Source organism: Brachyistius frenatus, unplaced genomic scaffold (genome assembly GCF_029030835.1).
Source record: "Brachyistius frenatus isolate BFR_SWC_R1_liver_20210118 unplaced genomic scaffold, ASM2903083v1 Contig_38, whole genome shotgun sequence".
NCBI lineage: Eukaryota > Metazoa > Chordata > Actinopteri > Embiotocidae > Brachyistius > Brachyistius frenatus.
The window spans coordinates 291,405-304,427 of record NW_027210637.1 but is presented as its reverse complement, the minus strand read 5'-3'; the positions used below and the strand labels follow the sequence as shown (position 1 = coordinate 304,427).

Below are 13,023 nucleotides of genomic sequence, written 5' to 3'. Positions count from 1 at the left end.
TTCTTTTTTTTTTTTAAGTGTTTTGTTCTTACAGGGCATCAACACGGCCGACTGTCTTCATATGTCATCGTGTTTTCTCTCCAGCATGGCCGCCGCCGCCGCCGCCGCCGCCTCAGAACGATCTCTCTCTCTCTCACTCACTCACTGCATGATGATGAAACACAGTCTGTGGTCGCGTGAGGACCAATCAAATCCCAGATTTTCGTATCAGATGACACAAACACGAAGAATATATATTGTTTTTTTTGTTGTTGTTGTTTTTTTTTTAAAACCGTCCCCGGATCCCCACGTGATGAATCTTTCGATGGTTATCGAGCTGCGGAAGATGCAAAGATCCCCGACACGCCGTGGAGGACGTGATTTTGCAGATAATCGGGTTTAAAACAGGGGATGAGGTGGTGCGGGGGGTGGTGGTGGTGGTGGTGGTGGTGGGGGGTTTCGTCCATGAACCTTGTGCCTTTCGGTCGAGCGTCACAATGTGGTTGGCTGTCCGGCCGCTTGACAGGAAAAAAAAGAGAAAGAAAGAAAGAAAGAAAGAAAGAAAGAAAGAAAGAAAGAAAGAAAGAAAGAAAGAAAGAAAGAAAGAAAGAAAAAACACCACAATATTTTTTTTTTTTTTTTTTGAAAACCACAATTGATTTTTTTTTTCTGAGATGTGAAGTTCAAAGACACGCGTCTCCAAACCTTCTTAATTTGAGGTAAAGACTCAAGAATCTTGTTTTGATAGAGGCTCTTATTTGATTCGGCGGTTTCCTGATACTCGAACGATAACGGCCGCTGAGAGGTTATTGAAACACGAGCCGCTTCAAAGCTTCAGCGACGGGAAAAGTCGGCGGCGCCCTCGTCGCCCTCTCCTCGAGCGCAGCGTCAGCTTCAGCGTGTCTGACACGCCTTTATTAAAGCTGCACTGGGAGGCTTTTCATATTAAAATACGCTTGTCTTATCAGCCTCACAGTGGGGCTGCAATAAAGACTGGAAGCTTTAAAATAGACCTGCTTTTTTTTTTTTTTTTTTTTTTAAATCATAAAATAGTGTCAAGTTTACTTTGAAAACAATAAATCAAAATAAGCTTTGTGTGTGGTTTTTTTTTTTTTATTTTATTTTTTTATGTTCGCTTGGTTCATGGTGTTATTCACTGCCGGGGCTCACGTTATTAAAATATGCATATATTCATGTATGAAAATATGAAATACGACCGACAGTAAGGGAGAATAATCTCTCTCCTATTTTGTCTTTGTATAAAATGATTACGATTTTTTTTTTTGTCCTGTGTAAGGCCGATGTTACAGCGCAGTTCTTTATTTCTGGGGAGTTTTAGATATTAATTATGTCGGCCGACGTGTTTTTTTTTTTTTTTTTTTTTGAGAATACAAGAAGTCGAATCTGACCGCCGCCACGATTTACTGTTTTCGTGTTTTTTTGATGGATGGATGGAAATATTGGTACGGACGCAGGACAGCGACGTGGGCGAGAGATCGTGTGCGTGTGTGTGTGCGTGTGTGTGCGTGTGTGTGTGTGTGTGTGTGCGTGTGTGTGCGCGCGCGTGACTCACAGCGGGAGCGGATGTAGCACTGGTGGCAGTTGAGGAGGCCGTTCCTGATCCGGACGTCCGTCCCCGTGGTCGTGTCGCCCAGCTGTCCCTTGCACACCCCACACTGAAGAGCGACACAGGAACAATTTTTAAAGATTAATAAACCATAGTTACGTCACTGATATTACACGTGTATCTTCAATGATAAGCCTGGTGTTGTTTTGTATATATATATATATATATATATATATATATAACTGTCAATAAAACCCATAAAAACACCAAAACCATCTGAGCTCACTGAATATTTAAGTCTTTTAAGATGGACTGCGTTTAATATATAGATTTTTAAAAAGCCTGTAGTTTCATTAAACCATTAGTGTAGTTTTAAGGAGACGTCACTCAGTTGGTGAGTTCATGTGGACTTCAGCAGCAGAACCAGACACGTAGACAAACTTAAAAATAAACTGGGTTTATATTTTTGGGGATAATAACGGAGCTCCATGTCAAAATGTTTGATAAATAAATCAATCAAGACTCTTCTTCTTCTTCTTCTTCTTCACCGACCTTAAAGCAGTGGATGTGGAAGTAGAGGCTGAGGGTCTCTATGATCATGGCCGCCCCCTTCCCCAGCGGCTGACCACAGCTGGAGCACAGCTTCTTCCCGCTGACGGACCTGCAGGAGGGAAAGACACCGAGAATCACAGAAAGGGATCGTAAACGACGAAATCTCCGTCCGTCACGTCACTTCAGCTACTTTGACAATCAACAAGAGGCGGAGTTAATACGCAGTTTATTCGAAAGTGCTTTTGTTGAATTAGGAATATTAAGAAAGCTGTTGATCGACCAGAACAGCTGACACCCAAAATATAAAATCCCTGACCTGCATATCGGATAACGTCCTCTACATTTCTACCAGAGCAATGAACGTCGTGTCCGTTAGCTGTACTTGCTGCTTTTGTCTCCAAGTTCTTTGTTTTTATGGATCCTCATCGGGGTCTGTGCCCGACATCGATGCACGGAAGCCATCTGATCACTGATTCCATGTACTGTAATGTTTTCTCGTCTCTTTCTTGGTGCCATCTTTCATTTGTGCTCTTAATAGCGTTTTAATCGCATCTGATCTTGAAAGAATAGCACATGAACATTTTTTTTGGACAGTTTTGACAACTCCGGGCCGTTCGCAGCCGCGTTTATGAATGTGCTCCCTGAACCGTTGGAAAAAAACAAAACAACAACACAGATTAACGACTAAACCTCTTTACTTCTACTCAACTCCACCTTCCTTTCACGACATTGCAATTCCAAGCGAGTTGCTGCAGTGGCACACGACATGAGGCGGGTGGAGGAGCGAACGAAGGCGGCGAAGCACGAAAAAAAAACAAAAAAATGACACTGCAGAAATGAACTCGTACCCCCCACCCCACCACACCACCACCACCACACACACACACACTCCCCCACCTCCCCTCCGTGTGGGCTGTTTGTGATGCAATACCTGTTGGGTGGCGGCGGCAGCGTGTCTGGCAGTGACGGGCATGCGGCGGGGGGCTTTGATGAGCAGCGGCCCGCCTTATAATCAATGGGGCCGCTCCTGGAAACGGACAGCAACATGCAACACGATGACGACTCACAGATAAAAAGCGACACGATTGGCCGCCGGTGTCTAGACGGGAACCAATCCGAAGCCTGAGCGGCAGTCTGATCCGCTCCGTTTATCCTTTAAAATGCGGTGTTATGTGTTGTATATGATTCCAATGGCTGTTTGAACACTTTTTTTTTTTTTTTTTTTTTTTACTCTATGTGGACTGTGGAGGACAAATACAGGTTTAAGACGCCACCTGCTGGCCAAACTGGTGAACTGGAGGTTTTATAAGATCCACTCTCTGCAGAGCTCTCTGCTGGTTCCTATCCTGGTCTTCTAAAATGTGTATTTAAACCAAGGAATAAAATATAAAACGTGAAGGTAGATGAACATGTTTATGTCAAATTAAAAGTGTCGTGAATGAAGCAGCATTTTGAAGTCACATTATCAACACAATTGAATAAATAGTGGATGCAAACATTTTGGAACGGACAGCACACTTAAAAGAATATGTGTCAAGACAAGTTCTGCCTTAATAAATGCAACGTGTGCATAACGGCAAATATAAAAGTAAAAAAATAATGTTTGACATTAAAGTAACACATTTTCCCCATATTACCTTTCTGCAACATGTTTCAAATCCACACCTTCATATGTTGGAGGAAGAGAAATAGAAGCTCCGGACTACTAATATTCAGGATTTTTGTGGCAGCGCCTTCACCGACGCCCTGTTTTCGCCTCTCAAACACACTTTCACACACCTCCGGTCTCCTGCGGGCCGGCTGGCTTTGCTGCCGTCCGCCGGGACCTCCTGCTCCTGCTGGTGCTGCTGCTGCTTCACCGGAGTCGAGGATTTGGCCGTTACCGGTGGGAGCTTCTGGCCGTTCTGCAGGCTGTGAGCGTGCACCTCCGCCTGGCTGCTGCTCTGACTCACCAGGCTGAGGATCGAAAGGGAGCAGAGATAAAGACACAAAAGAAAATACAATAACCTAATTCAGATTAAAAAAAATAAAAAAATAAAAAAATACGAGGAAGATTTACATCTTAATTCATAGATGTGAAAAGTTGAGGCCCATTAAACTCATTGATCATATTTGAATGTTTATTTGTCCATCAAACCTGAACATAACACCAGATTTTTTTTTTTTCCAGGTTGATGGGTTTTATTTGATAAATATCCCAATATATATGGCTCCCATATCAAATAAAAACGAAACCTTCCCACTCATCTGAATGCTCCGTTGGTTTTCATTACTTCTTAATATACCGAAGGGGCCAAATAAAGATCGGTGTTTTGACTAGCGAGACTCCTGGATCTCATTTTAAGCCACCGTGGATTCAGACTTTCTGCCGAAATGCAACATTTACTGCTCCGAGACTCAGTTCACCGACCTCCTGCCTGTTTTCATGCTGTCGTCAGCCGTGCTGATGTCACTGGTCCGGTCGTTTTCTCTCCGTTTGCACTCTACGCTCTCTGCGCTCCCCTTCTGTGTGGACCAATCAGAAAACAGCAGACAGTTAAGTTGAACGGCCACAGTGTCCACTCGTGATTTTCAAGGAGTACATTTTTATATTTTTCTTGTTGTCCAAAAAAAAAAAAAAAAAAAATCCAGTGAAAAGAATAATAAAGAATTAACTTTACTAATATATATCATCTATTGAAAGGCTGATTTTGCTTATTTTTTTCGCCACAGTGCTCACTTGTCCAATAATTAAAAAAAACAAAAACATCAATGAGCATGACATGATTTTTTTTTTAGTGTGAAAAATATGGGCACAAAACAGTCATAAACAATAAACAATTGTGGCAACGTCCAGACCACAACAATCACCCACTTTTCCTCCTTTACGATGCTGCGTTATTCTGTCTTATTATTATTATTATTATTATTATTATTATTATTCTATTTATTTTTTCCAGCCTGAGGAAAGTCTCTGATGCATGAAAATGAATCCTGGTCTTCCGATCAGGTGTCTTGCGCATCTTTCTCCGGCTAATGAAAGCACAGTTCTCTGAGTCACAGTTTCAAACTCTGACAGTTTCTCCTCGTGTGCATCAGGTATACCGTAAGTTCATATTGTTAGCGGGTGCGTGATGATCAGCAGATAAACAGAACCGCACGTCTGTCTTTCTGAGCATGTGCAATGACCTCTGCCTCGCAGGAACTACTCAGGAATTAGTCTGTGGAGCCTCTTCTAAATAAACTATACTGCCCATATTTTTGGTTATAAAAAAAAAACCACACAAAAAAAACTGCACGAGGAAGAAGCTAAATCAGACTTGTTATAGCAGGATCATTGTGGGTTTTGGTCTTTTTAATGGCTTTTTATCAACACACAGAAAATGTCTTTAACACCTCCCCTGAACTGAAAACGGCAGGAAAGCAAACATCTGACAGTAACTGTCCATGACGGACGAGCTATTCACCGACTGCCTCTCCAGCAGCTCCTGCTTGCGTTCCCAGTCCGCCAGCGAACGGACGATGGTGTGCTGCGGTTCGGAGGTGTAGGAGAGCTCCCCTCGGCTGGGGGAGGGCAGGGCGGAGGACCGGGGGGTCAGAGGCGCCACCGTCTCCTCCAGTATCCTTCGCTCCTGTGGGTGATGACAGTGTCGGTGAATAATAATAATAATAATAATAATAATAATAATAACAATAATGAAAAAAAACAAAACCACCTCGCTGGTGCGGTCGCGGATGCAAAGACGCAACACCTCAAGCATAAAAAAAAAAAAAAAAAAGACCACACACACCTCCTCGTGGTACTTCTTCTCCTCCTCCGCCACCTCCCTCTGCGCCTTCTCCCACTCCTCCTTCAGCTTCTCCTGCTCGCGCTGGTACTTCTCCTGTTACCGTGGCAACAGACACACGACATACAGCACAGGGCCTCAACAAAGAGGGAGACTAAAGACTGTCTTGCACGTGGATATTTTTTGGCAGGAGAAGAAGAGACGATGCGCAGAAGTTATCTGGCGTCAAAAAAAAAAAGAAGAAAAAAGAACAACAACAACAACAACAACAACAAAAAGGGCCTCGAGAGACTTTTCTAAAAGGTTTCATTCGTTTAGCGAAACAGTCGGTGATAAAATTCTCTCCTCGTTGTTTAATTCGGTTTCAAAAACAGACTGGAAGACCATGTAAGATTTCCATGTAAGACTGTGTGTAAACATGAGCCTTGATCTAGAGACATAAATGAAGGCAAAAGCAGCTTCCCGTCTTCCTGTTATGACTGAACACTTACTCAGATTTGATATTTTTGCTTGTTAAGGATAAAAAAATAAAAACAACAAAAAAAAGCAAACAAAAAGAGACCAAAAGCAGGCAGTGCAGACAAAATGCAGAAAGCAGAGCATGCAGAAGCCTTTGGGTTCCTACACAATTTTCATCCCATAAAGCTGTCTTACGTTTTTTTTTTTTTTTTTTTTTTTTTACTTTTCATTCATTTGCACTTGTCGTTAAAAAGACAAAATCCCTCTATAACATTTGAGATGACTTTTTTTTTTTTTTTTTCCAGACTTTGCGTAGGAACCCCTCAAGAAGGCCACGCTTAAAAATCAAAGATTTAGAGAGGCGGCAGTTTTAAGCAAGACAGATGACAGACAAGAGATCGAGGCACAGCGGCGACACGGGAAAACAACCAGGGAAGGCAGCGGGTAATGAAGCACGTCGACGCAACCAGACATTCATCCATTTGAGAGCAAATCTCATCTCAAAGAGTCCTGCAACAACCGGCCCGAAGAGAAATCTGTCTCTCATCTGTGTTTTAAGAGGTCTATTCGAGATAGCACTGTTCGATGAGCACGGTGAAGCCCCCTAAATCCTTTCAATGTTTGAACATACGTGAGCCTGAGATGCACCAGCTGAGGAGAGAGAGGGTGATCTGGGCAGCAGCAACAGCAGCAAAAAAAAAAAAAAAAAAAAAAAAAAATCTGGGACAAAAATCCTTTGCCTCCGTGTGTGTGCGTGAGATGGAGACGGTGAAGGAATCAACCCGTTCCGGGCAGGTTCTTCTTCCGCTGCACAACATCGCCATCTAGTGGTTGAAGTGTGCGTAGAAGCAGCCTGGGGGTTATGGGGAGGGTGGGGGGGTGGGGGGGGCTTTAGGAGGAGGATGTGGCAGTGTAAAACAAATATGGAGGCAAGCTTTGGAAGTAGCGATGAAATTCAGTTCGTCCATCTTATTTTAAGCAGAGCAAGTCAGTGACTGTGCAGCTGTGTGGTTTGGTTTGATTTTTTCAGGGGTTTGAAAAGCAGCAATTCACTTTATGGATTTGGTGAATTGACAGCGACTCACTGCATATTTATAACAAGCTCCCAGACTCAGAGCCTCAGTTGTAGTGTCTCATTTCCTGTGTTTTTTTTTTTTTTGGTGAGTTTCTAACTTTGAAAGTTAGTTGTTAAAAGTCCAACTCGTCAGCACAGATCCTCCGAGAACCTATTTTTCTCGAAGAAAGACGCTTTATATATTTTCTACTGTTCATACATGTATATTTAAAATCTCACGAAAGCTGCATAAAAGTTGCACCTGCTGTTAAATTGCCAAATTACTTCAAAAACAGAATAATAAAACTATATATGTTGACTCCCAAACTTCATAGCTTCCAGTTTGCAGCTTCACACATGCATTAACATTATTCTTTATATTATATAATATCAAATTATTGTCCTTTCTACTTATTTCTTTCCTGAGAACTTGTTTGGTAGACACATCTGCTAAAAACGCAACAGCTTTTTAAAGCTAGAAGTCCTCGCGCTGCACACTGAGCTCCATAACAAAGCTGAACCCCGCCCCCTCCCTCTTTTTAAAAAAAAAATGTATTTGTCTTTAAATCTTGCAGACTCATGCGCCATGCTTCACCCCCTGGAGGTGCGCTGTGTACCTGCAGCATGCGCTCCTGCTCTTGCTGCCACCTTTCCTGACGCTTTCGCTCCTCATCCGGGTCCCAAGACCAGCGGTCGCCCCGCTTGGCCTGGGGCAACACCGGGACTGACACCTGATAGACCCCAACACACACACACACACACACGCACACGCACACACACACACACACACACACACACACACACCAACATGCACAAATACACACAAATATTCATGCATACATTCACGCACATTCGGATCAACACCAAAGTGCACACACATCCACCACAGAGAAGAAGAAGAGAAGGGAGGAGACAGAAATAGTTGGTCTACCACAACAGCACTACTCCAATGCTAGCCAAAGGACTCCTACTAAGGAGAGAGAAGACAGGGAGAGAGAGAGAGATGAGCTGAAAATGAAAGAGAAAGCAAGTCTCGGCCATCGACTACAGCATCTTCATCTGGCATGCAACGGCTCTGTGCGTCCTGAGCGCGCTACAGAAAGTCGACAGCTAAAGCTAAAACCGCACTAAAAAAAAAAAAAAACGGATGCCGAGTGACTTAATATGCAAACCGCTTAATGGCACGGTGACATTAATTCATATTTATAAAGTATTGGTTTAATTATACAGGTTATAGTATGTAAAAGTGTGAGTATCAAACGCTGCAGCTGAAACAGTTGCATGCAGCCATTCTTGCTGTTTTCTTGGTTTATATGACGTGTTTTTTTTGTGTACTTTTTCCACTTAAAAAAACGAAACAACTGATACCCACTGCACTACAGCAGGTGATAAGCCAGATGAGAAGCCTTAAAAATGGCTTTTCAGTCAAAACGATCGCACTCACGTTTCCACGGCGATCCTTCTCAGCGTCTTCTGCAGAGTAAGGACAAAAAAAAAAAAAAATCCGTTAAAATACGATTCAAACAAACAGAAACAGGTGATCAAACTGTTTTTAATATATATTTGGGGGATAACTGACAACACGCCAAGTACTGGTTTGACAACCTGAGGAGTAAAAAAAAAAAAAATGCTGATGAAAGAAAACAAAGACACGTGCGGAGTAACAAAACTGAAGTCCACCAAGAGCAACAGAAAACAATAAGTTGGTGTCTTTTCGTGACATTTAGCTTTTAATTTAGTCTTTATGGTTGAAAAGCTCCGGCTATAAATTACATTTTTATGTCACTTTTGCACTGCGTAGAAGGGATCACAAGGTTAAGGTGGATCTACTGCAGCAGGATGTGGCAGCTTTTGGTGGAAAAGCCAGTAACGTGAAGCACACGAGGGGAAACATGAAACTACAAGTTAAGTAGGTCACCCATTCAAATATAATGCCTCATAATTTAACACATCATAGTCAAAGATGACCTATTTCACATGTATATATATATATATTATTTTTATTTTAATGACCTTCGAACACCCTGAACAACATGATGACAAAATCAAAAGGAACTCTGATAATTTACGACACACTGATGAGCGACAGCTGGAACAACTCTGCACCCGTTTCTTTGTGCATAGTTGTCGCACAAAAATGAGAAAACTTCAAAACACATCGAGGGGAAAAACATCACTGATGGCTCACAAAAATGTTGGAAATTAAAAGGAACAAACAAGGGATGGGACTGCAGGGCTGTTTTGTCTAGCCCTTGGAGAAACGGCAGGGAAACCCTGTGCTCCAGGGTTGGAAACATGATCTCCATGAACGTAGGTGGGTTCGGGGGGGTTTACCTGGCGCAGCGAAGAACTCCCAGCGTAACTTAGGGTTGCTGGTTGCCAACGGACACCTGACACTGATTGCAAACTCTATAGCGAAATAAACAAATGTGCGGGTGGAGGGGAATAAAAGAGGGAAGTTTGGGAAGGGAAGGGAAGGAGGGAGGGAAACGATGAGGCATAAGACAGATGTCAAAACCAGGAGCTGGAGTCGACACCGAGAGAATTAGAGAAGTCAGACTGAGGAAGGTTTTCACAGTAAATCCTCCTGTGATACGGCGGGATGGAGATAAACGATTTTTAAAGTCTTTAAAGAGGCTGCAATCTAGATTTGGTGGAAAGTCAATGTGCTTTTGACTTAAAAAGTCTTAATAAACACACAAAAAGAAAGAAATCTCACTAAAACAAGGCAAAAGTTGTCGTTATTTTTTTTTTCTTGTGTGCCTGTCGCCTGCAAATCACTAAATGGGACTTAATTGTAAGTGTCAATAAGAAATCATCAGCACTTCAGGAGGTACAAACAGTGAAGTGATGATTTGTGCCGGCTCCTTTTTGAAAACCCTTTTTAAATTACAACAGCAAATCTGAGAGAGAGAAAGAGAGAGTCATGTTCAAAGGCAAAAAGAAAAACAGCCACCCACAGGGATATCAAACTCAGAAAAACAAGGTGATGTATGGAAAAGAAGCTGCGAGCTTTTGTGTGCGGATGCTCGACGTGTATTCACCTGCTGTCGTTTCCCCCGCTGGGTGAAATCCGAACGATCCCGGCGCAGCTGAGCTCGACGTCGTCTCCGAGTGATCTCTCGTCTGCAGGGAGATTTTTTTTTAATTTTTTTTTTTTAAGATCGACCGTTGGGACGGACGGACGGCTGACGGTTGGACTTTTTAAATACGCAAAAGGGTTTTTTCCAAGTCTCACCTGCGACGTGACGGGCTGATTTTGCTGCGCCGACCGGACAGCGTTGGAGAGCGCTTCACTCGACGGTTCTGTCCTTTCATGTTCTTTTTTGGCTTCTGAAAAAACACACACACAACAACACTTTAAAAAAACAAACAAATTACAGCAGTCTGACGAATTGCAATAACCCGAGAGTCTCCTATTAAAAGCCACCACAAGGTGTCAGTGTAGCAGCACGCAGCTCAGACCTGCAGGTGGTGTTGGTTGAGCTGCAGCGTTGGACTCCTCTTCCTCTGGAGGAGCTGCCTTCTGGCCTGAAGGCTTCCCGAAGCTTTCCTGTGGCTTCTGCAGCTCCTGTGACCATACAGGTTTTTTTTTTTTTAAAACTTCAACTGAAGTCTGCAGATCAAGAAGCCTATCGGTGTATATAAACCACTTAAAGACACTGAATAGCAATAATACTTCACCAAAAGCCTGGAAAGAAGTTATTATGATACAACTGAACAGAAAGAGCAGATTTACAGCACAAGTGTTGAATATATAGTATATAAGCAGGTCACAGATTTAGTTTAGCTGGAAGAAGAAAAAAGGGAATTTAAAGTACGACAGGCTCCTAAATTAAATAGTTTTGTGATTTCTGCAGAAATGTTGTGAGATTTAAAGTGATGTGCAGCCAGAGAAAAACGTATTCAGTTTTTTTTTTTTTTTAAAGAAATACCAAGTTTGAGCTTATAAACCTTAACTAGATCCAATAAATATCCTTTTGGACTCCACCAAGATGGTTTATGTCTGTAAACTGACCGCTAATCTTTATTTTCTAAAAGAAATCAACTGGATTCAAGGTTTCATTTTCAAATCTAATTTGTAAAACGGGTATCAGAGATCCATATTCTGACCGCTGGGAGTGACGTGGGTCGGCAGGGTGTTGCCGAATGCTCAGTGACGTTCTCCTCTCGGGTGCCCTCGGGCGCTGCCTCCGTGCCACGATGCGTCTCCTCGGACTTTGCGGACGCCGGACTTCCTCCTCCGGCGGACGCACGCGCGGGCGAGGCCGAGGCCGTCGCCGCCGCCGCTGAGGCCGAGGCCGCCGCCGAGGGAGCGTCTCCGGCGCCGTCTCTGGAAGGGGATGCCTGGAAGTCAGGAGGCGATTCCCTTCCTCGACTCTCAGGCGCGGTGGGAACGTCGTCACTTCCGACGTCTCCGTTTACTCGGAGAAAACCGTCCGCCTGGATCTGGAGAGAGGAGAGGTTTCATGTTTTGTTTTTGCTTTTCACGCTCTGTACAGTTCAAGAAGATCCTGTGATGGAAACCTAAAATACTCGAGAAAACATCTCAGGGTTCCCACTCCCCGACTGACTAAAAAACTGAAACACCATGACCTACAATGAACAAAAAAACCCAGCCTCCTTATTTTATTCCCATCAATTTGCAAACCCACAGGTCGTTTTCAGGACCAAACCTTTCACTGCTTGGGCATACTGCACAATTCTGATCATACTTAGACCTTGTGCAAAAAAAAACCCCAAAAAAGCCAGGGAGCTTCTTATCAATTGACAAACTTTACATTTAGCTTTTCTGTCGTCTATTTTTATCACCCGGTCTTTGAATTCAGCATTTTGTGGTCAAAATTCTTAAAAGGAGGTTGTTGTTTTTTTAAATTCCCTGATATTCCCTGACCCACGGGAACCCTGACATCCTGACAATGACTTCATTCAATTAAATATTATTGGTCCAGCACCAAACCATAACATATGTCATCTAAAGGCACCAAAACCAGTATTACAGCAAAACCCAACAATTCCCTCATGAGCAAGCAGTTAGTGACGGTTGGGAGGAAAAACTCTTTAAAAAGAAAAAAAAAAAAAGAAAAAACCTCAAGACAGAAAACGACTCGGTGTGGGTGGCCGTGTGGCTCGACTTTTTTTTTTTCTTTTTAATGCTCCAATGCATACAAGTTTCTGTATCTAATTGACATACTTCTGACAATACATGTTGGTCCTGATTATAAGAGTACTGCTGGCTGAAAATGCTGGATTTTATTAATTGTCTTTTTGGATGAGCTATTCTCTGTATAATTGTATTTATTTACTGAAAGTTGAGCAGATAACTCGTGTAAATTCGGATTATTTTCCAGCCATTCTGGGTCATTTTATGACATGCATGTATTAACTAACGCGGAGGAATGAAATGCCTGAATCTCAGCGACAATCAAAGCTCTTCTACTCAAAAATATTCCCAAATCCTGAACAACATCCGTCGACGATAAACAGCAATGTAAAAGAAACCGTGCCTATAAACCCGCTGCCCTCATTTGTGGTCATGACGAGCCTCTCGTCTCTGTTAGTCATTAGCTGTTCGTCCAGCTCGCAGCACCATGCAGGTCTCCGTGACAAAGACGCACTAATATATGTGCGAGGAGCTCCTGGTG

The 13,023-nt window shown here is 42.9% G+C and overlaps 1 protein-coding gene across 9 annotated transcripts in view; it reads right to left on the bottom strand.

Moving 5' to 3' along the window:
• limch1b (LIM and calponin homology domains 1b) overlaps nt 1-13,023 on the bottom strand; it is an 82,257-nt gene continuing 69,234 nt past the window's right edge. For 5 of the 9 annotated variants that reach the window (XM_069701689.1, XM_069701690.1, XM_069701696.1 and 2 more), the window contains 15 exons: nt 11,492-11,827; nt 10,844-10,949; nt 10,617-10,711; nt 10,423-10,504; nt 9,713-9,787; nt 8,823-8,851; nt 7,996-8,109; nt 5,869-5,961; nt 5,545-5,709; nt 4,509-4,603; nt 3,878-4,054; nt 3,030-3,125; nt 2,099-2,207; nt 1,553-1,655; nt 1-497 (listed from right to left, as the gene is read on the bottom strand). In XM_069701689.1, the coding sequence (XP_069557790.1) occupies nt 472-497; nt 1,553-1,655; nt 2,099-2,207; nt 3,030-3,125; nt 3,878-4,054; nt 4,509-4,603; nt 5,545-5,709; nt 5,869-5,961; nt 7,996-8,109; nt 8,823-8,851; nt 9,713-9,787; nt 10,423-10,504; nt 10,617-10,711; nt 10,844-10,949; nt 11,492-11,827 (1,701 nt within the window). In that variant the 3' untranslated portion in view covers nt 1-471. The remainder of the gene's footprint in view (nt 498-1,552; nt 1,656-2,098; nt 2,208-3,029; nt 3,126-3,877; nt 4,055-4,508; nt 4,604-5,544; nt 5,710-5,868; nt 5,962-7,995; nt 8,110-8,822; nt 8,852-9,712; nt 9,788-10,422; nt 10,505-10,616; nt 10,712-10,843; nt 10,950-11,491; nt 11,828-13,023) is intronic. The other 4 variants (XM_069701691.1, XM_069701692.1, XM_069701693.1 and 1 more) reach the window with 4 other exon arrangements.